The sequence below is a fragment of the Gadus chalcogrammus genome, chromosome 11 (genome assembly GCF_026213295.1).
Source record: "Gadus chalcogrammus isolate NIFS_2021 chromosome 11, NIFS_Gcha_1.0, whole genome shotgun sequence".
Lineage (NCBI taxonomy): Eukaryota > Metazoa > Chordata > Actinopteri > Gadiformes > Gadidae > Gadus > Gadus chalcogrammus.
In genome coordinates, this window is record NC_079422.1 from 6,702,501 (window position 1) to 6,728,433 (window position 25,933).

Consider the following 25,933-nt stretch of genomic DNA (forward strand, 5'->3'; position numbering starts at 1 on the left):
CTTCGATAGGTCTTCTGATTTAGCCATAGATTAAATAAGATATAGTCGAAATACAATTCGTACAGCCACTCACAATTTGTAAAGGTGTACGATCCCGTGTTGGAATTCCTAAACTAATGACCAATCAAAGCGTACGTCTAGATTTTGGGCCACATCTTTGACCTCACTTGCCGGAAATGACGTGCACACGTCCGCACATTCTTTTGTGCTGCGACCTCAGTCGGCGGAAGTGGAGCGCAGACCAAACCAGCTGCTCCACGAGAAAGAAAAAAAATAAAAAAAATCGAAGGGGAAAAAAAACTCGCCGATCTGCTGAAATTACACCGATTTTTAAACAGATTTCAATTTATTCACGTTTTCGGGAACTCCGGGAAGGGGGACGGAGTGACCATTAGCGGTAAATACCAATATTTCTCATGCAGTGATAGTATTTTGTGCCAAATTGCACGACTTGCTCCAGCCACTCTCCACCCCGTCTCGACAGCCGGAAGTCTGTGAGATTGTCTTTTGGTTTTTTCTGCATCATCTCTTTGGTTTTTTTTATCGTTCAGCTTTTTTTCTTTGCTTGTTATTCTTTTCTAAGCAAGAGCGCGCCAGAGAGGCGCTTATAGCCCTCGGCCAAACGTTTAATTAACAATGTCTGCTATCTAGCACGTATATATAGGACTCATGCAGTCGAAATGGTGTCGAGGACCATAGCTTATTGTAAACACTCAAGTGCATTTTGTTTCGCTTCTCCCTTGTATTTCGAAGCCGCTTGCTATATTACACAACGACGGGAGACAAAAAAATGTATTAATGTATTACAGAGCGGTTGTATGGTAGTGCACATTCCCCTGTTCACTATTTTAGCTGTAGTGAATGTAAGGTATCCATAGCGCCAATTTTTCTATATGCAATATATTCGTTTTGTGATAATGTATATGTGTTACACATATAGGCCTACATAGATATTTGGCACAGGCAATTGTCACAACACTCGCACTTTGAGCATTCACATTGAATAAGCACGTTTATTCTTTCCCTACAAATGAACAATTTAAGGTTGTAGTTGAGGTGGTTGTTGTTTTTGGTGTGGTTGACATGCCCATATTTAATGAGTTTACATAGTTTTGGGTTGGAAATAAAGACAAGTGTATGTTTGTGTTCCTGTTTCAGAAATGATGGAAGACTCTCACTTCAATTCGTCCTACTTCTGGTCTCCTATTCCCACCGTGCAAGGACAGGTAAGCTGAAGAAGAAAATAGTTGTGTATATACTAAACTATTACATAATCTTACCAGATAGATTGCTTATATGATTTTAAAGCATCACTTTTTCCAGAATGGCATCTACACATCATCAATGTCATGAGTGTTTGTCATTAACATCCCCGTAATATTTGTGCATACAGATTGAGAATGCGATGTTCCTTAACAAGATGAAGGAGCAATCGGAGAAGGGTGGTTCCTTCCCTCCGTCCTCCCACTATCAGACCGCTGTGCTCGCCATCCCTGGTCCTAAAGATGGAGTGGGGCAGGGCGGGGGACACCTCCACACGCCTCACAGCACCCAGAACATCACAGTGGTCCCCGTCCCGTCCGGGGGCCTCATGACTGCTGGTGAGTTTCACTCCTCTCACAGGACATGTGATCAATGTGTCATGTAATATGTTTACCTGGGTATGAAAGGCGATGCATCTCATGTTTTTGCTCAATAACGGTATTAAGTTAAGCAAAATAGGTTTTGGATTCACATAGACGTATTTATTGCACATCAGCTAAATAAATGGGAAACATAGTGTGGCGTGTCTGGATGATGGCCGGTTTAAGCAGCCTCTGCTGGCCTCAGTCAGACTGATTAGACTCTGGGGCTGGGGGAGGCTGCACACCTGTTATGCATTGACTAATCAATGTGCACAGGTTCAACCAGCCATCTCCACATGCACTCGGGAAGATCTACAGCACGGCAGTAGTTACACCTCCTGCGCTGTATTATTATACTCAACTTTGGTAATGAACTGGATCCTCAACCACCACCCTGTGTCCTTGTTATGGAGGAGTCCGGTAAAAGCCACCTAGGTGGAGTGTGACAGCCACCGAGGTGGCGTATAGCATGGAGATTGTTACATAGTTGGATCAAAATCCCTCAGTCTATTGAAGAAAGATTACCCATTCTTGATTAATAATCAGCGGAAATGTGACCGAAGCTAACCAACCACAGTGAGACGCCAGGCGCGTTAACGCCTTGTTCACACTACATGCGTCCGTCAACGGATGACGAGGGCGTGTCTGACGTATAGGGGACTAGTCTCTGTAGACGCATACTGCAGCCAATCAAATCGCTTCCCGCTACAAAGCCGATGTGTGGATATAAATACAAAAGATGACACAAACAGGTGGCTAAAAACAGTCCTATCATTCCACATTTCTTTAAAAAAATATAACGGCTGGATTTTTCCTGCTTCTTCCTACTTGTTATTGCAAAATGGATCCAGGAAACGTGTGGCATGTATTTGCATAACCACCGACGGATCCGCCGCTGCCTGAAAAGGTGAACATTCCTCAACTTTTTGATGCAGGCCAAGGAGCCTAATGGACGGATGGAACCACAATGCATTTCGCGAGCGCCCCATGCATAGTCAATGAGATCCGTCGACGGACGCATGTATTGTGAACAAGGCGTAACAAATCAAACCAAAATTAAAGCTGCATGCAGCATTTGACGGATGCCAAGCCTAAAGCCGACCATTAAGACCCTGTCAGACCATTAAGACCCTGACAAACCATAAAGACCCTGACGCAGACCATTAAGACCTTTTTTGTTTGCATACGCTTGACAATGTCAGAATAACCTCAGCTTGGATCTGTTGATGGGCGAACAAAATGTCATAACCGTAAGTCAGAAGGCTGAGGAGTTATGATTCCTTCAAGTTTTCAATTGATTGCTTTAGCGCCCCCTATAATCCTATTTTGATGAACTTTAGCCTGGTTAACCTTGACCTATGCTTCTTTAAATAACCAAAGTTTGGTGATGATTAACTCAAGTTAACCCCTGCCTTTAGTCACCTAACATTGATTGGGCTAATTTGGACGTCCAGCCGCCATTTGGTTACAGTTTCTGGGTTTCCTAGGAACATTTGCTCAACATGAGTAGATACAAATGTCTACAGGATTTCATGACTGTAGAAGAAAAAGGTCAGAAAATAGGTCTGTCTGCATTTAGCTCCCCCTCTCGCCTGATCTGGGTACAATTTGGAGAGGTTGCATTTTCAGTTAATTGTTTTACCGCTCCCTATTGCCGGATATATCATTTTGATGATTGGTTTAAGTAAACCTGGTCTTTTGGCATTAAGTTAATTTTGGAGGATTTTGAGCCTCTGTCGGCCATGTTGTTTTCTCAACATGCCCATTTTACTTGAGCAGTTGGACCTTTGGTCCCCAACATCCACTAATTTGGTCCCGCTCAAATCAAACATTCCGTCTATGAACTGTGGTGATTTTAGTCGCATGCCATGCCACGCCCTAATTGGAAATATGTTGAGTCTATCTTGTTCAGAATTAGATTCTGAACAACTTTTGTATTGGACTCATGATCATTGGAGTCCATTTTAATGTTGATATAAGCATTTAAGTCTTCACGCGTTTTAAACCACAGCCTTTTTAGAAGTCAATTGCTCCTGGGTGCTTTAATCTTTATTTTACAGACGTCCCTTTATGTCAGATTGAAGACATTGGTCCTAAGCTGTTATGTGCTAAAGGATTTTTGTCTAAGTGAAAATACCTAGGATCATTAGGGAATTGAGTGTTTTTATCAAAGTTCGAGATAGTCAGAGATCTATCCAAATAAAGTAATAGGTTCTTGCGGCGTATATGTTCAACATGAGGTTATGCATGTGTGAACAAAGTTTCATGACACTACGTCAAAGCAGTTATGAGATATGTACATTTTTGGACTGTTGCTATAGCTCCACCTTAGGGCCAATTAGTGCAGTATTTGCTCTCTTTTAATCATGAGCCAGTCTCTACAGCTGTAGTAAGTGATAAAAAGCGTGCGAACGGTTTAGGCTGTGTAAGTCAAACATGGCGGAATAATAATAAAAACACAAACAATTACAATAGGTTGCCTGCGCACTTTGTGCATGGCACCCTAATAATATTTATATTGACCTGTCATCACATTTCCAGACAGCACGTAAACACGTTAACAATTAGGTTTTTGTTACCTTAAACGTATTATTCATGTGTAACTTGCATGTCAACACACTCCTAGGCTCTCGTGGGCAGTACTGACAGTTGATTCTCTGGTTTTCCCCGTTAGCGGGTCTGGTTATCACCACCCCTCAGGGAACACTGGTCTCCCCCACCTCCTCACAGTCCTTTGTCTCTGGCCATCCAACCACCACCATGATAGTGTCAGCTCTACATGCTGCCAATGCAGGTAACCAACACACGCAAACACACAGATTCACACATACAGCTGGGACTCATTTGAATTATGTAGAAAAACTGCATTGCGTTGCTTCCTGCACTGACAATAAGGACAATAACTGGTGTGGAAATATCAATCTTAACAATAATATACAATTCTATAAAAAAAATATTAACCTTGTTTATATAATAACTAGTCAATTCTAAAGGTATTGTATACATTCTTCATGCCTTCTTTCCTCTCTGACTGAATGTTAAGTTAGTTGGCATTTGCATTGCCACCGTAGCCACGAAGTCTGATACAAAGGCCATGCCAATCGACTGACTTCTTAGTTGTGTTGATTCCTTCAACTGTCTTGCAGCCATGCTTGTAGACTTGCAGACATATCCACTTCAGCCAGTTAATTTCAGTTTAACTTTGCCTCTCCCGCCAATTCTCAACTATTGCCTCACTGAATGTATTCTTGGTAACTTTGCGCCCGTACTTTCCCATGATCATGCTCTAAAATTAAATCAATTATTTGGTGGCCGACATGTCCTCAAAATATTTCATCCCAAACACACACATACACACAGACAGCTGGGACATTGGAATGTCAACAAACTGCTTTGCGTTGCTTTCTGCATTGACAATAAGGACAAGAAGCATCATCCCATAGCATTTTTGTATTAATTAATGACCACTTACTTTATTATATCTTTGACATATTTTAAAGGTCCAGTGTGTATTAAGTGGCATCTAGCAGAATCGACTCGGCTGAAAGGGAATATATTATTCATCAGTTTGTTTAATTATAATACAATCCATTGAAAATCTGAATTGTTGTTTTTGTAACCCTAGAACACTTTATACCTGTACAGGCCAGTACAGTAGGCCGTAGCTTCTCCCCACGTCGTTGGAAAGGGATGGGTGGGGGGGTTATTAAGTGGCCTGCAATCTGCAACCTCATTGCTAGATTCTAGCAAATCCTACACACAACCCTTTTTAAGATACAATTAGAACCTGGTAGCACAGTATACATGTCTGTTAATTGACGTGGCCAAATTTCATGGAAACATTGCATTGTTTCCTAATTGGGGTTGTGTGTTTCTAACCCTTCTGTTGTTGAAATTCCATTAGACAAAAAGGATGGGGACGAAACGTCCCACGTCGTAGTCATGCCAACCCCTTCAAAACGAGGGAGGAAGAAGAAGGTAACAATGTCGGTGCCTAGAATAGGTGGTGGTGCTGGACATCCCAACGAAACCCTCATACTGGCACATCTTTCGGCTACTGGTCAGGTAAAAAGGTTTTTTTTAATCAAAAGAGATGTATACATGCAGACATTTTGTAGTCGTACACCTGAATGCAATGCAACTACTAAATGATGTCCTACAATGACATGGATCTTATTGGGTTATGTCTTTGCAGCACCATGGAGACCCCTACGACCTGTCAAACGAGGACGAGGACCGCACGAAAGATGGCACCAAAACGTACAGGTAAGACGTCCCTCTAAAATGTAAAATAATGACGACTTCCTTTGCAAGCCACGTGTGTCTCATGTTTTAAGCTCTGAAATGAGAGTACACATGCACGTGTCCATACGTCCTATGTTTGGCCAATTTAACATAGAGATGTTTGGCGAGGGCTTACATATATGCACGGTGGACTGCTGGATGTTGGCATCTTACACACACACACACAAAAACGCTCACACACAAACAGACATACTACTTCCACACACTGATGCATCATCGCATGTTTGGCAGAACACTTCTCCCCCTCCTCCTCCTCCACGGCAGCAATGAGCTGATTGATTGGTTAATTGAGCTTTCCATCAGAATGCTCCGCGTGTTCCGTCTGCTTCGTAAAACGCTTCTTTTTTTTCCGCTTCAGGCTAGCCTCACACGTGCTTTCTTACCCTTATTGCTGTCCTCCTTCGCCTCCACCTCCAGTCATTACACAGCATGCTCTTCTAGTTTAATGACCTGTCGTCTGACATTATAGTGTCGTTCTCTCCTTCACCCTTGGAGCACCTACCTATCTTCCGCTTCGCACTGATTTCAGTCTTCTCAAACCTTCCCTGTGTTTCCCCTGCTCATGTCATTCACACACTTATCTTTGTTTGTTATATTTGTTATTTGTTATTTTCTATCCTTGCGTTGTCGTGTCCAACCTTTTGTCTGTCTTTTTTCCCCTTCTTCTTCTTCGCTTCCCATACTTTCTCGATGGGCCCCCTCTCCATGTCTGTATTTGCGTTTGTGTGTGGGTCCTCTGCTCTTTCTTCCTCGCCCTTCCATCCTGCCCCTCCCGTCTCTGTGTGTCTTCGCCTGTAGGTGCCGGATGTGTGCGGCGACCTTCTTCAGTAAGTCAGACATGCAGATCCACTCCAAGTCGCACACAGAGGCCAAGCCCCACAAGTGTCCCCACTGCGCCAAGTCATTCGCCAACTCCAGCTACCTGGCCCAGCACATCCGCATCCACAGCGGGGCCAAGCCCTACACCTGCTCCTACTGCCAGAAATCTTTCAGGCAACTCAGTCACTTACAGCAGCACACACGGTACTGCAGAAACCCCACCCCCACCATCCAACTACCCTTCTTCCACTTCCCTCCCCCTGATCAGCCCGCAAATCGTACTCCTTCCCCAAAGTCCACCTTTTTATAGAGGCACAGAACCCTGATTGCGTCCGTGTGTGTGTCTGTGTGTGTGTGTGTGTGTGTGTGTGTGTGTGTGTGTGTGTGTGTGTGTGTGTGTGTGTGTGTGTGTGTGTGTGTGTGTGTGTGTGTGTGTGTGTGTGTGTGTGTGTGTGTGTGTCTTCACTTAGTATGCATGACGAGCATTTGTCTTCTGACAAAGACCTTCAGAAAAAGTGTTGGACATTGGGATTCAAATTGGAACCTTTGACGATTTGAGTATTTACCCCTTGTAATTCAGCACACATTGTAGGCTACACATTGCTATTCCAGTGCTTTCTGTTCTGACATATTGTTTTGTACAATGCATAGTTAATCATGCCGGTCTCTTTCCGTGCGTGTGCTTCCATGACATTTTGCATGTGCACTTGTGTCTTGTGTTTACGTAACTTGCTTTGAGATCTCCCTGTTAACCTATTATCTTAGCATGTTCTGGCATCTGTCTTATGCTTTTTAACACGCATTCTCCAACATGTTGCCCTCAAACTGACTAGTGTTTCTTTGAATGCCAATTTTACCTTGTGTTTGCATTAAAACCTTTTTTATCTGTAATGCTTTAACAATTCTCATCAAGGCTGGTGTCCCTGTGAATTATTCTTAGCACTGCCATCAAAATGCTTCATTTTTTTCTCAGCCATGTTTGGCTTCCCCAGCTGCTATTCTTCTGTAAAATTGTGTTTCTGTTCCTCATTTTTGTTCACATTTACGTGAACTGCACTTGTCCATTCCAAGTGACATAAATGTATGTAACATGCTCCTGTGTATATGCGGGTCAATATATTTAGGTTTGGCTTAATTGAAGAAGAACAATTGGTGTCATTGTATTTCGTTGCCAAAATTGACTATTTATTTATTTGACACTTAACTATTAAGCACAAAATCAAAGTATTTATATATGTAGATATAGCTCTTTCCCTCACATGAACCCACTTTTGTCATTGATTCCCTCTATCAGGAACCACACAGAGTCCAAGCCCCACAAGTGTCCCCACTGCACCAAGTCCTTTGCCAACTCAAGCTACCTGGCCCAACACATGCGCATCCACACAGGCGTGAAACCCTACTCCTGCTCCTTCTGCCAAAAGAACTTCAGACAGCTCAGCCACCTGCAGCAGCACAACCGGTAAGTCAATCACCTGGATTGGGTTTCCGTGGCAATCTGTGGTCAGATGAAGAAAAAAACAAAAAACTTTTGTTTATGAGTTTAGGATCCACACCGGAGACCGGCCCTATAAGTGCATCCATCCGGGCTGTGAGAAATCCTTCACACAACTCTCCAACCTACAGGTGAGCAAAGCCCACTGGGCTGCGCACGTCACGCATGGTCCCAGGCTGTTTGCCATGCAACGGAACACCGCTGCTTGAATACTATTGGTTTGGTTCAGTTTGTTTAACAGGCTGTGTCTTCCACTCAGTCCCACCGACGGCAGCACAACAAGGACAAACCTTACAAGTGCCCCAACTGTAATAAGGGATACACGGACGCAGCTACCCTCGAGGTGCACCTATCCACACACACGGTGAAACACGCCAAGCTCTACTCGTGTGGTCTCTGTAACCGCACCTACACTTCGGTAAGGAACAATATCCTATAGTCATGTCCCCTCCACATCAGGACATGTGCCCGGCTTGAGAGTGTAATCGCTGTCTGTTAACCCTGGTCTTCCTGTCCTCGTCCTCACCTCAGGAGACGTACCTGGTCAAACACATGCAGAAACACAACCCTGACCAGCTCACAGCCTCAGCGGTGGCGGCGGCTCAGCAGGCTCAGCAGAACCAACAGGCTCAGCAGAACCAACAGGCTCAGCAGAACCAACAGGCTCAGCAGAACCAGCAGAACCAACAGGCTCAGCAGAACCAACAGAACCAGCAGAACCAACAGAATCAAGGCCAGGCTGGCGGTCAGAGGCGCGGGGAGAATGCTGACAATGGGTCAGCGAGGCCCGGTGGGCCCAGAGTTGGTGGTGGTGGAGGACAGGGGGGGCAGAACCAGGGCAACTACTCCCAGTCGGAGGGTGTGCCCTGCCCCTTCAACCTCCACCAGTACAAGACAGTGACCGCCGGTGACATCCAGTACAAACCAGTCAGTGTGGCTGACCTGGCTGCCCACAAAGAACTTTGTCACTCCGTGGCCACGTCAACCATTCAAGTTGAGCACCTCAACTCCTGAAGAGTTGTGAAAGGGACAATGGGAGGTGTGGTCAAAAAAGGAAAAATGGAGTCTGATGGATACAAGCAATAATCGAATTGGAAGGCTGTGCCACAACATGGTGGAGGTAGATGAAACCGGTTTGGGGGAATGGAGTTTACGTTGGGTTTTTTTGCCTGACTTCTTTGAATTTTCCTGACCCCTAACCCTGAATTGTGTAGGATGCGTATGTAAAACTGTACTCAAGTATTCGTCTGTCCATCACAATGATGGTTTATACAGTCGGAAGAGAGAACATGAAAAGAGAACGATTCTCTTGTGTTATTTTATTCTTCCTGCACTTCCATTCATATATCATTAATATACTTTTATCTATGGTGATGGAACTGATAGTTCATTATGGAAGTATTTTTGTACTTTCATACAAGTACTTGCAGTTTTTACAAGAATGCCATTACTTCTACCATCTTCTAAAAATATATGCCCAATGTATGATTTCTTTTTGTATTATCATTCACTTAAAAGGGAAGTAGATAAAGATATTTCCATTTGTGGAAAGACAAAAAAGATCATCTAAAACTATATCTAGATATATACAAACCGGTATATACAGTATGTTTGTATGTCAAAATAAAATGTTAATCCATATAATCTATTTGTATGCAGTCACAGTCCTTTATACTTCACGTGAACATGGCAGAAGTGATAATCCAGTTTATGATCCATGTAATCTTTTTTGTTTGTATGTTCTGAGAATAACATTGTTATCAATGCTATTATACTTCCAATATACCTATGTTTATATATTCAAACGCATTGACACATCTGAAATGTGTGTTTTTCTCTGGCTATGATTTAAATAAAAAATGCAATCTAATTGCTCTAATCTTTGAGTCGGGATTTCTTAATTTCTATGGTTTTAAAATCAGATTGTTGATGGTATATTTGTATTACTTTGTTGAATTTAATCCAGAAAATATAGACCCTCAAACAATATGATATTCATATAACGAAAGTCTTCCATTTAGACTAGTGGGATGTTACACGGTGCGTGTTGTGTTTACAAACGGGACGATACCAATTTTTGTAACATTTATGCTTCCGACTAAACGTGAACCGACGGCCGTCAGTATGATAACCATCTTCCTTTTTGGTTCATGGCCTATAATCAATGTTTAAAAATAATAACAGCACTAAGATGCTTACTGCAGTGCGAACCTATTTTGAACCGTGGAGATTTGGTTTCGTCCACCATTCTCTGCAGTGAATATGGCGTCATTGAAAAGTGTAGGAGTCGAGAAACTTCATGTAAATAACGATAGTTAGAGAGCGTAGAATAGCTAGGGGAGTTTCAAAGCCGAGGCAGACCTCTGACTTTATACAAAACAAATATATTTTCATTTAAGCATGCCTCGTAAGAAGCCATTCAGCAACAAACAGAAGAAGAAGCAGCTTCAAGTCAAACGGGAGAGGAAGAGAGGTAACGTTAACGCGAGGCTAATGACACACAGCCACGGTGTTACCGCTAAGCTATGTAGCGTGGGGTGCCGTGGCACCGTCAACGGTGACATCTAGTAGCTATATGGAGGGGAATACTTAAGCAAATATACCATTCTCCCTTTTTTTGTTGTTGTTGTTGCTGATGCTGATAGTTCTTATCTCTATACATATACGCCAGAACAACTAATATACTTGCCTTCACAAGGCAATACCAGTATGTCCCTACCTCAACTTAAGCCATGATGTTTGAGTGAATACCCTGTCCGTCCAGCCGGTTATGATGCAACCCACGGTGGGTTAGAGATGGGATGTGTCGGGCTGCTGGGACACAGTCGTTGACATCATGTAATGTTAGCCTAGCCCAGCATGTAAGCTAGCACTTTGACAGAAATGCTCTTCACGGTGTCGCTACGCACTCGTAACAGTAAAAACAATACAGTAGAAAGTGAAAATAGATCGTTCACGGGCCATTTATATCGGTCATATATATTTGTTGTATTTATTGTTTAACGATCAGCAAACACTACACCAATAAGTTGTGTTATTAGTGTAGTTGAATGTACACTTTGGACCCACTGGAGTCATAAGAGTAAGAGTCCTACAAAGACAATTCGACTGATCGACTTTTTAATTGGCATATTGTCGCATGCTGACTCAAAGGTGATGGGTCCGGGCCAAGCAGCCGCAATGCCAGCGTGGAGAGAGGAGCAGAGAGGCAGTCTGACACATCAGATAGCGAGGCCGCTGATATTAGGAGGATCAATCAACAGCCTGGCAGAGAAGGGAGACATGACCCCAACAGGTGAGATGTCATCCACATTTCATTCTTTGATAATAAAGAAGAAACAGGCACATTTTCAAGTGAAGTATGTGTGTGATCACTGAGTTTCCACTCAGGCTTAAGTACATTCTAGTGTGCTTTTAGATAACTTCGGAGCAGACGTCGTGAATTGATACTCTACAGTAGCCGTGGATGTCATGAGATATCATGATACCCTCTGCCAGCTGATTATACTCCTGTCTGTCTCTGCTGCAAGCACATTTGAGTGTGAGCAAAGTGACTGGGTTGTTAACTGCAATTGTCCTACTAACATGGACGTTTTAAGGTAAAAGTTCTATCGTTGAAATGTATGACAAGGTTTTAATTTGTTGACCTTAGCAATGGGAGAACCCTATGACTTATTTTGTATCTCTGCAAGTATTATACGATTACTCATCCATGTTGTTTAGGGTTAGTCGTATTATTAGATTGCTTGACAGGCAGGAGCCGAAGAGAAGTCAGAAAATAAGAAACCAGATAATTTTTTTCTGTTTTCTGTTATAAGGAGGTTCTTGTTGTTTAACTGGTTGACAAGAAACCATTGCCCGTAATGTCCATTTCTAGGAAGGAACACAGGCATGCCAACTACTGGATAAGCAACATCTCTCTGACATTTACCCAAGAGTGCTATGAAGTACATACCAGAAAATTGAACCCTTTTCCAGATGTTTTTATAGGAACCTGGAAGCAATTATTATGTTCTAATTAGAGCAACGTCTCTATGTCTCTCCACAGCATAACTAAAACAGGCCATGTATTAAAAAGAATATGGAGACAAATTTAAATCTGTAAACTGGTTTGGTTTGGACCTGAGGATATTAGACTTGTTCTTGTTAAACAAACATTATTTAAATCAGAGTTAATGACTGGACTGAACCTACTGACTCCCATGGAATCAGGTTCCGGCTGCACTTTGAGAGGGAGACTAAAGAGGAGGTGGAGAAGCGGAAGAAGGTGGCCAGGGAGAAGGTCCTTCAGCCCGTCTCAGAGAAAGAGATGGAGATCAACATCGGTGACATCTACCCCGCAGACAAAGGTGGGGCCATGTCCGCTCTATCTACACTCATTGAACGCAGTGTGTTTTTCCTGTTAAAGGACAACACTGGTCTGTGCCATGAACCATTGTAACCCTCCCTCATGTCATCACTAGTACATTCTTGACCAACATGATTTGTCCAAATCGCTTTTTCGTGCTGATTCGGCCTAAACAGCACTTTCCATTAACGTGTCTGAAATAATTGTAGACAATGGTCATTTCTTATCTTTGCGATAAGATATTTACCTATATGGCGATTCCCTGTGATGTTGTCCACAAACTCTGACCGATGCACCCTGATTCCAACATAAGTGCTATATTACCATTTTCACATTCATGGCACGTGCGCTCACACTAAATGGCAGAATTGGTATTTGGCCATTTGGACAAATGACGTTTGTAGCGGATGTTCTGGGAAAACCCGGAGAGGAGGTTACGATGGTTTGATCACCCAGACCGGTACTGTGACTGTCCTTTGACACTTTTGACAAAGCAACAGAGTAGGGAAGTTAAAGGTCCCATTGCATGCTACTTTATGCTTTAATATAGAGTGGGCCCCTAACGTAATATTTGAAGACGTTCCCGAAATTCAGCCATGGTGCAGAATTACAGCCACTACGAGCCAGTCACGCATTGATCTTTCCCCAAACGCGCCGTTCGGTGTCTGTAGCTTTAATGCAAATGAGGAGGAGAGAGGCGGGTCAAGGAGGGGGGTGGGGGTGCGGCGGGAAGCGGGGCTCAAGCGGGAGACAATCGTGGGCAACAATGCCTTTCTCCTCCGTGTCTTGGTTCATGTACTTCAGGGGGTCAAAGCCAAAGTTCCTTTCCACCCCCCCCCCCCCCCCCAAGTCCTTCACAACCATGGCTGAGATAAACCCCACTAAGAGTCTCGTTGTGGAAATACCAGAGATGAGAGTCCGACATGTAACACGTCATAGCACCTACAGCAGAACGGTTATCCAAATAACAAGGAAGTGTACAACACTTGCGTTACAGTCCTGGAGCTATATATCTAAATAAAATCGTATAATACATATCATATCATTAGGGGTGTAACGATACACGTATTTGTACCGAACCGTCACGGTACATGCACTTCGGTGTGGTTACAGAGGTGGACCGCGGTGCGTAAATGTGGCGTACATACAACATAATATGGCGAATGTAAAGGCTTGTTTTGAGATGCGGTATATAAACTTGAAGTCTGAGTTCCCCCCTGGACCATTTAGCCAAAGTATACCAATCCAACTCCAAATCCGACTCTGTAACTACGGAGACCCCTCAGCAGCTCTTCGTCGGGATATCGGACACGCAATGCAATTCGCCACCCGTTCAATCTTATATGTTGACTACAAACCATGTAAGTAGTGTTGTAAATAAACTTCCAAAGAATTTCAAATCTTATTTGGTGTTTAATTGGTCCTTAAGGTGCAAAGTAAACAATGTACAAGTAATTAAGGTGCAAAGTCAAACCGAAGAAGTGATTCCAGAAATGATTTTGTTAGAGGACCAATCACAGTCTCCGTTGCGTCGACCAATAGGACCACGCTCTACGGAGAGGGCTCTCAGTGTCTACGCACAGCACTTTAACATGCACACGCATTTGAAAACGAACCATCCAGGTGTTACTATCACTGTTGCTTTGAAAACAAACAAGCTGTGCAAACCCAGCTCATATTTCAACAACCCCTGTCTGGGAATTCAGAAATGCAAATGCCGTAACCGAGTTTATTGGTGTTTTCATTGCTGCTGATCTACGGCCATTCCGTCGATGACAAACAAGCAGTTGTTTTACATTTTCCCCTTAAATATGAACTGTTCCGTACCGTGACTTAAGAACCGAGGTACGTACCGAAATGTGACTTTTGTGTACTGTTACACTCCTACATATAATACATATTATCATGGCCAAAAGCTGTGTTCGTCTCCAGACGATATTATGAATCAAAAACGACTGCGTCGGGTTCTCTGACGTCTCTGGTTCTTCCACTTCCACATCAATCTGAGGCAGACTGAACAGCGGGCTGCCCGCTGCCGGCTGCCCGCTGCAGCGGGGCACAACGATAACAAAGAAGTGTAGCTCTATATCTAAATAATATCATATAATACATATTATCACGGCCAAAAGCTGTGTTCACCTCCGGACGATATTATGAATCACTGCGTCGGGTTCTTCCACATCTCTTCGCTGCCGGCTGCCCGCTGCCGGGCGGTGGTGCTTTGCGGTGTTGGTGCCTAGCAGGCAGCGGGCAGCAGGGCTCAACGATGGCTGAGATAAGGCAAGGCAAGGCAACTTTATTTATATAGCACTTTTCATACACAAGGCAGACTCAAAGTGCTTCACATATAAACATTGTTATACATTAAAATAAAATAATAGATAAGTAAAATAAAACATATGCAAAGAAATAGAAAGTTAAAAAGGCTTTTTAGTAGAAAATAAAGGGAAAGTTAAAAAGGCATTTTAGTAAAATAAAGCTAAAGTATTTAAGATTTAGCAGAAAGCTAAAGCAAACATAAAAGTCTTCAATCTTGTTTTGAAGGTGCTCAGAGTTGGGGCAAGTCTTAAATCCTCAGGGAGTTTATTCCAGCTATTTGTTGCATAGTAACTAAATCCTGCTTTCCCATGTTTCGTGTTTACTCGGGGGAAAATTAACAGATTGGTCTCAGAAGATCTTAGTGTTCTAGAAGGCTTATGTAGTGTAAGCATATCAGTTAAATATTTTGGGCCTAAACCATGTAGGGATTTATAGGTTAGCAACATGATTTTAAAATCAATTCTCTGACCTACAGGAAGCCAATGTAACGATTTAAGAATTGGTGTAATATGTTCACATTTTTTGGTCTTTGTTAATACTCTAGCAGCAGCATTCTGAACAAGCTGAAGCTTCCTTAGAGTTTGTTTTGGGAGACCTGTAAGGAGACCATTGCAGTAATCAAGCTTACTAGTGATAAAGGCATGTACAAGTTTTTGTAAGTCTTCTGAGGACATGAGCCCTCTAAGTCTTGCTACATTTTTAAGGTGATAATATGCAGATTTTGTAACTGATTTGATGTGACTTTCGAAATGTAAATCAGAATCCATGATAACCCCTAGGTTTCTGGCTTTGATTGAGGTTTTCAGGGACAGAGAGTGAAGGTGTTGGGTTACTTTAAGCCTTTCCGTTTTAGCACCAAATACAATTATCTCTGTTTTATCCTCATTTAGCTGAAGGAAATAACCCCAACTACAGTCTCGTAGACACACACACACACACACACACACACACGGCCATAGCTCATTGGCGGGCCAAACTCTCTGGGCTGGCAAGGCAGAGAACGGGGAGGTGGCATCTCCCCTTATGACCTCATACGGGGACAATTCAAAAACAGCCTCTGAGCTCAGAGGTGGAGCAGAATGCCTAGTGCTGGGGGAGGCTAGGGGAACTCATATTAATGTTAGAAAACCTCAGAAAGTGAGATTGTTATGCCATGGCATCTTTTAATGGGAACTAAATTATTCGTTGGCAGGTCTTGGTATCCCAAGACGACCATCGTGGACCTACGACATGACCCGCGAGCAGCTGCTGAGGAAAGAGGAGAAGTCTTACCGGGAGTACCTGGATGACCTGCACTCCAGAAACCCCCCGGGCTCCCTCAGCCACTTTGAGCACAATCTGGAGGTGAGTCGCATGACGTAAGGCTCTTCAGTACAGCTCAATGTCCAGGCCTTCACCCTTCGGGGTGCTTACGGGTGTACACTGCAACTCATGATGGTTGGTTGATTTATCCACTTCTGTTTGTCATGGAAACCGAGGGAGATTTTGACCAATGGGCCTTTCTTCCCATTGTGTTTTTAGACATGGAGGCAGTTGTGGAGAGTGTTAGAGATGTCTGATGTTATCCTGCTCATCGTGGACATCAGGCATCCGGTAAGTAAACAGCGACCTGGTCTGTCTCGGTGGTTTGTCTTGAAACCACTAGGTGGCATCAAATAGCTTTTGTAAAACACCCCTGAATGAGGGCTCTTTTAGATGTTAGATATTTAGATCTTAAAAAACAAAGGGGCGGCGCTAGTCTAACGTACAACTAGCGCGTCGTCCCAGTGCTCCCCAGCGCCTGGCTAGTGCTCTTCCGCTAGAGAACAACGCTACGTGGACACGGGCCCTAAAGCCATATATCCACTGGCCTCCGTGCTGCTTTCCACTGTCTGTTTACTGTGTTTTCTGGTATCAAATTCTGGCGGTAAAATACTTTTAACTGCAGCCGGCTTCAAGAAACGTGTCTAGGAATGGGTCTCTAACTTTTTAGTTTCTGTTCTACATGTTACGATTATCTTCCTCTATGTTCGACCTCATTGTGTTCTACTGAGAGCAGTCAGGAGGACTTTACAGAATAACACTGACTGAAGAGATTAATCCATATCTCATAGAAAGGGCTTCATGTCATTTCCTCTGTCTATGTTTCCCCCATGTCTCTTACATGACTGTCTCTCAATTGTGCGGCCCCTAGGTGCTGCAGTTCCCCCCCTCCTTGTACAGCTACATCACAGAGGAGCTGCGCAAGCAGGTGGTGTTGGTGCTCAACAAGGCCGACCTGTGTCCCCCCCCGCTAGTGATCGCCTGGAAACACTACCTGGCCTCCCAGTTCCCCCACCTGCTGACGGTCTGCTTCACCTCCCACCCCGGACAGGCCTACGCCACAGGTGGGCACAGTAAGGGCTCTGTGGGGGTTGGGAAGAACCTGACCCACATTGCCTTTTAGCCATATAGCCTATATACTGTACATGATTAATTAAATTATGATAAATGTGGATAAACAAATGTATTCTCTGCATTATCAAAATATAAATTTTCAATGATAAATCATCTCGAATAAATCAGTTTGAACAGATAATATAATTAACCCAAATATAAATATATATATATATATATATATATATATCTCTATCTCTATATATCTCTATCTCTATATATATATATCTCTATCTCTATGTGTGTGTGTGTGTGTGTGTGTGTATAGATAGATAGATAGATAGATAGATAGATAGATAGATAGATAGATAGATAGATAGATAGATAGATATCTCTCTGTATACACGGCCACTCTTACCAGTAAGTGTCCGATGCAGTTCCAGGTCTCCAGCCCACAGCATCTACTGCCCATGCACATTATGTAAAACCAGTGTGAAAAAGCAGACACCGTGCGTGACCCACTCCATTTTCCTATCAAGAAAGCGGTGAAGCACTTGAGGAAAGGGTTGGGAGACCTCCGACCACGCCGCCGCGGGGGGAATAGCTTCAGATCTGAAGATATTGCCACTTCTATTTCATTCGATTTTTTGTACAGACCATAGACCCAGAATGGTTTAAGCTGTGGCAGTTCATTTTAGACTTGCTGTGCTCAACGTGTGTGACGCGTGGAGACCAGTACATGAGGACTGATAAATGCTACAAATATGGAATGATGGCCAGCCCTTGGCTCTCTCTTTGCTTACAAGAAACCTGCTTTCGACACTCCTAAAACCCCTCCCACTCAAACCACCCGTCTGCTGACCTACGATAGTTGGGTGGGGGTGGAGTGGCCTGAACAATTTAGTTTTTTAATTCTTAAAGTCTCCCACCATCTATTTATGACGGACTCAATATTCCACATTGCAACTTTAGATTAATATGATACTACAGCTCAGTGGATTTTGTGAAACCGTAGCATTTGAAGTCTCGTTATGTGAGGAGGAGACAAAGATGGAATCGTTTATTGACTGACTTTGAGGGAGTAGAGGATGCATAGGGCTGAGTACAATTAGTCCGCAGAGCAGGCTAAGTAGGAAGATCAGTGCCAGAATCACTATCCTCTACCACCATAAAATGATCTCCGCTTGTGCAGAATATATCATGAAGCTCTACCGATTATAAATAACCGGCTGCTGGGAATTAGGTAATAGATTCCAGTTAAGGGTTAGATTGTGCATGTGGGTTTTTTCTCCACATACTCTTGCTAGTGCTGTGTTGCAATGTCACTAAAACATATGCACAATGTGCAAACCACTTTTTTCCTTAATTGGAGCCAAAGTGGGTCCGATTCTCAATCACTGCACGCTCATCGCAATGCCATACATCCGCACTGTAACTCCCAGCACTGCTCAAACCCTTATCTAGTCCCACCCAGTATATTATACACTGAACAAGACCTAAAATGGGATTTTCACACGTGTTGATCTTTCTACTATGACACTGTGCAGTACTTGGCTGTTCTGGTGTGCAGCCCGCTGCACATTGAAGCCTTAACAGAGTTGGTCTCGGACCAGTGGACCAGAGTAGATCCGAAAGCCACTGACCTCCACAGTGAACTTACTACTGATATTTTTTCCTTGATTTTGGAATAGTTAGTCAAATAAAACCTGTTTAAGTGTCACTATTACGTTCCTTGGAGCATACCCTGATATGTTTTCAGATCATTTGGTTTTATTAAGCGTGCAAATAACCTTGCTTCAATGTGCTATTTAATCAGGCTATCAGTCCTTTATCGGTGGAATTTCCAGCGACACCAAATGATCTGTGAATGTCCTACGGATCATTTTATAAGCACATATCGGCCAACTGATGAAGAGGCCTCTGGTGACGGTCCTGCTGACCTCAAATAAACTCCTGTTCTCTTTTGATTCAGTCACAATTAATTATAGTTCCAAACGTTACTCATGCTCTGATATTGAAGTTTCTCTGCCACAGTCGTCAATCCAAGTTCTTTCATAGGATTTCATCAGGTCTTTGTAGAGGCGCAGTTGTTTTGTTAACTTTGGTTGCTTCTCCTTGTCTTGCTCTCTAGTGCTTCAGAAAAAGAGGCTGAGGAAGAAAGCTGGCTGTGGCCAGGCTGGAGGCCCTACAGATATCATGAAGGCCTGTCGGGAGATCACGGCTGGAAAAGGTGCGGCATCCTCCCAATGCGGGTTTGGGCAGAGGGGGAAGTCATTTTCTCACCGTGGCGCAGCAGACTGCAGCTGGCCATATATTGACTCAACCCTAATGGGATTATATATCTGCCGTAATTTCGAGCTATAACTTTTCTTATTTGAGAAATGGTTCGTAATGTGGATCTAATCACCGTGAATGTTGGGGCCTTCCTTGTGGTGCAGCCTATTACCACCAGAACATTGAACCGTTCCACTGTAACGCAGCCATTAAGACCCACGCTCTAAAGCTGAGACATTACAATAACCTGAATCACAGACTGTATCTAGTCCCATTTCACAATAAAGTAGTTGAAATAATAAAGTGCGTTCTCTTGATGCATGCATCTATAGGTCATCTGAATAAATGGAGCACTTTCCTAAACCGGCATTTTGACATTTTTCACCTCTTTCAACGTTGCCCACCCTCTCCATAGTTGACCTGGCCAGCTGGGAGAAGAAGATCAATCGAGATGCTGTTGCCGAGCGACCAGACGGGGAGCCAGCAGGGGATCCGCTGGATCAGGTGCTCATGGAGCACCTGAGCGATGCGGCGATGGAGATGAGCAGGCCCTCTGAGGAACTGTACAAGGATGGGATTCTCACACTGGGCTGCATAGGTACACAATCACTTGGCCAACCTGCGGTTAAACCTGAAAACATCTTGTCAGGGCCTAGTACAGGCGGTTGGGTGGGGCGGTGACTATGGGTGTTCGACCCCAAGCCGGGAGGCACTGGGTTTGATCTCCAATGTCACAGCCAACCGGTAGGCATCCGTCTGTAAGATGCCTAAATCCTATCTGTTCCTTAATAACATGTATCTGACTTCGCTATGAGTCATTTCGTATAAAGTATCTGCGATGAGACTAACTAGCGATAGCTCCTGCCTTACGGATATGAGTATGAAGGAAATCTTTTACAAATTTTTTTCCAGGTTTTCCGAACGTCGGTAAGTCGTCTGTGATCAACAGCCTGGTTGGAAGGAAGGTGGTGAGCGTCTCTCGTACCCCGGGCCACACCAAATACTTCCAGACCTACTACCTCACCCCCACGGTCAAACTGTGCGACTGTCCCGGCCTGGTCTTTCCTTCCCGGGTGGACAAACAGCTACAGGTGCGTAAACGGGCGACTTCTGGCACCCCTCGATTGTTGAGTGTGTTTGAGTGTGTAAATGATAAGCAGTATGTCAAGAAAAACCTTGGGATTTAAGGTATGCATGGGCTGTATCCATGAATACATTGTTCTACTTTTAATCAAAGTATTTAAGTCTGTTCCTGCCCTTTCCTGCTGGCTGTTATTGATCTCCCTCCTGTGTCTATGGTGGATGTGTTGTTCCTGTCTTTTCCTGCTGGCTGTTATTGACCTCCCTCCTGTGTCTATGGTGGATGTGTTGTTCCTGCCCTTTCCTGCTGGCTGTCATTGACCTCCCTCCTGTGTCTATGGTGGATGTGTTGTTCCTGTCTTTTCCTGCTGGCTGTCATTGACCTCCCTCCTGTGTCCATGGTGGATGTGTTGTTCCCGCTGCCGTGCAGATCCTAGCGGGCATCTACCCGGTGTCCCAGCTGCAGGAGCCCTACAGCTCAGTGGGGTACCTGTGTGAGCGCACCAGCTTCCTCTCCCTGCTGAAGCTCAAGCATCCCAGCCTGGAGGACGCCCCCAAACACCACAGCCTGGGGGACTACGACAAACCGGAGCCCAGCTGGACCGCCTGGGATGTGTGTGAGGGTAAGGGCGCACCATTTCTTTACCCGTTGAAACACAGTGCTATTCAGTAAAGGAGGAGGGTTAGAGAGACGCCCACTATGGCGGCTCCGCCTGCTAGTGTGCTGACCATGAGGGCAAGATGCCCTGAAAAGACCCAGATTTGAGATGCACCATGTCATCCTGCTCTATTACAATCCATTTTCAAGTCCGTCATCACGCTCTGTCCTTAAGGCACAAAGCCCAAACAAATAAAATGAAAAAGAAATCCAGACCCAGATATTGATGTGGAACAGAAACGCACACTAGAAAGAGATGGAATACTGTTTGCTTCTGGATTACAACTTTGAAAGAAGATACAGATCATAGAGGCTACCATTGACGATGTCAGGCTGAGTTATTGCGAGTTCGTTAATCAATCTAATTTAGGAGGTTTAAATTTAGAAAGCAAAATCATTCATTCACGTCAGCTTCTTGTAATAAACCCTGGGGCAATGCAATAACAACCCTTCTTTCTATGAACATTTGGATTGTATTTTCCCTGACAATTTCATGACTGTGTATTGTTGTATAGATTGTGTACTGTCAACGTGAATCCCTCTGGGGACCTCACTAGCTGTGTGTAAATCCATGATGGCTGCACCAAAGAGTTATTTAGTTCTAAACATTTCCTATGATAACCATGTAGGCGTTTGGGGCATCATACCATAATAAAGACTGGACACGAGTTAATTGACAGTCAGTTCCTGTCAGTTCTAGTTTACATTTCATCTCTAGCCGTGTTCAGCCATACTTCTGTTCCTGACTGTTAGAACTGCTGTTGATTTTCTGCTGCTGGCCTAATCTCATACATTGTGATGTGGGCTTGCTATCTAGCCTGGGCAGAGAAGAGATGCTACAAGACGGCGAAGGCGGCTCGAAATGACGTGTACCGCGCGGCCAACAGCCTCCTGAGGCTGGCTGTGGACGGCCGGCTGTGTCTCTGTCTGCGTCCTCCGAGCTACAGCTGCCTGAAGGGTAAGACTAAGATAGAGAGGGCCGTGTTGCACCATGAGGACTTGGATCCACCTGCTTAGGGGAGTCATAAAGCAGCCTCAGCAGCAGTATTATTTAACGCTCCCGCAGGAAACTGGGAGAACCACCCGGACCTGCCGGAGATCATCGCCCTGCAGGGACGGACGGAGGGCGACGAGGCCGGGGAGCGGGAGGAAGAGGAGGAGCTCGAGGAGTCCAGCACGGAGCCGGAGGAGGAGGAGAGGGACCGGGACGCGGACGACGACGAGGACCGAGACGGTGACGACGAAGACGAGGGCTTCAGGGAGTCCAGGAAGAAGGAGGCTGTGCCCCCCGGGAACCTCACTGTCAACATGTTCAACGTGCTGCGGGAGAACGAGTGTGAATGAGGATGACGATGGGAGGAAGGGTGAAGCACTGATGGAGGAGTGAGGCTTGCACCGCGTGGTACCCTCGCCTTTTTCCATTTAGAAGCCCAGTACACTCATTCCATTTCATTTGTTCAGTTATTTCCATTTCCTCCCTTCCTGATGAAACCAACCATAATTTTTTCTCTTCTCCCATTCACGTCAAAATTTGACTTAAGTTCAATACTTTGGTTTTGTCGTTGAAGTTATTTTTATTGCAGCCCTTTCCGACACCAGTATTTTTTCATCTTGTTAACATTTCAGTTTTTACCTGAATCAACCCCTATTCAATTTATTTTATTTCCCAAATCACATCAAAATTTGATTAAACCAATGTTTTATTGATTTGTTATCTTTATTTCCTCCCTCCCCGACACCTATGCGTTTGTCACATCGTTAACATTCTGTTCATGAAGAGGTTCCACTCCAATCCATTTTATTTTATTCCCACTCGCATCAAACTGTGAAGTAGTTTGTTCTGTGCCGCCCTGCCCTGCGGCTCCACGTGCTTAATCACCCCGGGGTTCTGTTCTGGGGATGGGTTTGCTCTTTCTTTGATTTGATTTAGCTTGTTTTTCACGCGTGTCGTTCATCAAAGCGATAGATCATTAAAAGCTTGTATTCCTTAGCCAGGGACAGGGACTTTCTGGAATAATCTCTTGTTGGTCCTTAATTTGTTTTCGTTAATTAGACCTCATCGCTGAAAAAATCTTTGGTCGCCGGTCAGGATAAAGAAAGAAAAATATCAGATGAGGTCATTCGTTGGGCCAAACATTTGCTTCCCAGGAAAGAGGAGGGAGCTAAAGCACTTTAAGTCATTATAAAGTCAAATAGCAACCATGAAATGTCACTGCTTCGGTTGAAGGGGTCGGGTGGGTTGTGATTGGTGGATTAAATAGGGGGGAATAGAATTCCCCACCTGTTTCTATAATAAAGGAAGTGTATACACTCCACAGCCTGAAGTTGGCTTTGATTTGAATAGATTAAGTGATTCTGATTTTATACATTTTCCACCCATTCAAACCAACCCATTACTTGATGGGTGGGGTAGAATCAGTTTCTTTTGCTGTACTCAGAGTGCTTACCTGGAGGGCCTGTAGTGTTTTAACTACCTGGAAAAGGTTCCCATCATATCCTAATGGTGATGCAGCTGGACCAGGCTGTTGGCCCCTGCAATGACATGGCTCTGTTTGGCTCTTGGAGAAGGATATACTGCAATTCATGTCAGACAAGTGAAATATTTCAAAGGCTCGTTTTATACTTTATGTTTTAGATTAATAAAATGTCAAATGAGTGAAATTTGAATCCTAGCTGCTCATCTTCCAATACATTGGCTCCTCAATATGGGTTATTTTTCCTCTTTTGGTCTTTGGTCTTTGACATTTCTACTCTGCTATGAATTGTGGTACACAAAATATTGCTTTTGGCAACTCTATCCCTGTGTGGTGTGCTAAGCCTATGCTACAATCCTACGAGTGCTGTATTTCCCTTTTCAGTGTGCTGTTGTACCTCATGTTCTGCATTACAACTTTAATGTAAAGAAAATCCTACAGCACAATTCTGTGTTACCATGTAATACATAACACTGCGATCACATGCACTGGTAAACTGCCATTGGTATTGTGTGAAGCGACTCTTGAACACTACCCTGCTGTTCCAAGCACAGTGGACATGGTTGTGTTTATCTGGCCTTATGGACAATTACTGACAAACTTTTAGAGTGAGGGCAAGTGATTATGAAGCCATTTTCTGCATTCATCTCCTTCCTATTATGGCTTATGGCAATGAACTGGACTGCTCTCTCTGCAATAAAAGAACAATCATTTAAAACTAAATGAGAAGTCTGTAAATGGATGAATGTTGAGATTAAGATCTTACTAACACTAATGGCTCCAGAACTTGTTACAAATAAGTCATGATTATATTGTAGCATAATGAACATTGTGGCACACAAGCTGTATATGCCTCACAAGGGGCACATTTAAAAGGACTGCCTAGTGATTGATGGGTCAATCGTTTTTTGACCTTACCTTCTAATTGATCTGGGACCTTGTGGGTCAGACAGTGACAGTCAAGACAAATGCCTCTGATTTAACTTCAACTGAATATATCAATGGATCTGGTAATACATTAGTACTTTAAGATGGCCTGCATACCTCATATAATCCATGTCTACATCAAAGTCTGTACTATACAAACATGTAAAAGAATGATTGTTTCAGGGTCAAGGCAAAAAGTTATAGAATAATGTTCTCAGACAATTTTTGGAAGCAGGATACATCAGTGATAGTTTGCCATAACAACATGATGACACAAAACAAGGACAAGAGGAAAACGTATAAAGCCATAGAATTAGTTTGGGATCGTTGGAGGTTTTTCATTTATTTTTGATGGTTTTAGAAAAAGCTGTGCCACCTCTGTCTGTCATTAACGCTGTTTCATTAAGTTCCTCTCAATCAGATGATGAGGAATGACTGCTATAATGGGGCTGAGAACAGTTGGAAACGGCACCCCACACCAGCAATGAATTACTGCTATAGGATCCCCCATGTGGAGTATGAGAGCACGCACCTCGATGAAATATGGAGATCACCATCCCTGTAGCATATGGAACGTGTTATCGCCTCTTCCATTTGCTAATCAAATTAGCTTGCTAGACATGGCCTCATCAGTTGAGATTTTGGGGGGGGGGGGGGGGCGTAGGCCTTTTCCTCGGAAAGGAATAACCTTTTTGATCAAGTATGTCTCACTGTCTTGACAGACGCCCAACCCTCTCAACAACAACAACAACAGATACGGACCCATCAATAGGAGCGGTGATTACTCAATACAGTTTTTAGAATGAGATGGTAAAGATTGTGAGGGAAATTGCGGATCTCTTGTGGATAGTTTTAAACCAAAAAATCTTGGATTACCTTAATTACTGTTGAATTAATCCTAACTTTACTGGATTTGATGGATGTTATACTATCTCACACATTAGATAGACAATGGAGGGGTTCCGAACTTTACAAGAAATCATGAGGAAACATTTGTAATTGAAAGCCAGATTCTTTGAGCTTCCTAATCCCTTCAGCTATAGCCTTTAATTGTCTTGGGGCCCAGAGATCTGTATGACAGTAATTACAGTCAGACGAGAGTAGCCAGATTTACTGGTGTTGCACCACACCGCTCCATAAATTAAAAGGAGTGTTAATTAAATTCTGGTGGGACAAATTGGTCTCACTGCCAATATTGGTCATGTCAATAAAGCCCATGTGGTTTGAATTGACTCTTTTCATTCTTTGGAAAGG

General features: G+C 43.7%; 2 protein-coding genes across 3 annotated transcripts; both read left to right on the plus strand.

Annotated features, from left to right (window-relative positions):
* Positions 1–206: 206 nt before the first annotated feature.
* Positions 207–10,109, plus strand: znf384b (zinc finger protein 384 b). 2 transcript variants are annotated; one of them, XM_056601555.1, is made up of 11 exons: positions 207–397; positions 1,159–1,226; positions 1,394–1,601; positions 4,300–4,419; positions 5,530–5,690; positions 5,821–5,891; positions 6,729–6,953; positions 8,044–8,211; positions 8,297–8,375; positions 8,504–8,662; positions 8,776–10,109. In XM_056601555.1, the coding sequence occupies exons 2-11, from the start codon at positions 1,161–1,163 to the stop codon at positions 9,256–9,258; spliced, it is 1,740 nt and encodes a 579-aa protein (XP_056457530.1). In that variant the 5' UTR covers positions 207–397; positions 1,159–1,160; the 3' UTR covers positions 9,259–10,109. The 2 variants fall into 2 exon arrangements, with proteins under 2 accessions (XP_056457530.1, XP_056457531.1); XM_056601556.1 differs by lacking the exon at positions 6,729–6,953 and having other exon boundaries at positions 208–397.
* Positions 10,110–10,321: 212 nt separating this feature from the next.
* Positions 10,322–25,225, plus strand: gnl1 (guanine nucleotide binding protein-like 1). Its single transcript, XM_056601554.1, has 12 exons — positions 10,322–10,717; positions 11,398–11,539; positions 12,457–12,593; positions 16,104–16,255; positions 16,433–16,504; positions 17,085–17,277; positions 19,398–19,496; positions 19,956–20,138; positions 20,453–20,631; positions 21,051–21,243; positions 22,096–22,236; positions 22,345–25,225. Exons 1-12 carry the CDS (start codon positions 10,645–10,647, stop codon positions 22,620–22,622), a joined length of 1,842 nt encoding a protein of 613 aa, XP_056457529.1. The 5' UTR covers positions 10,322–10,644; the 3' UTR covers positions 22,623–25,225.
* Positions 25,226–25,933: the final 708 nt, after the last annotated feature.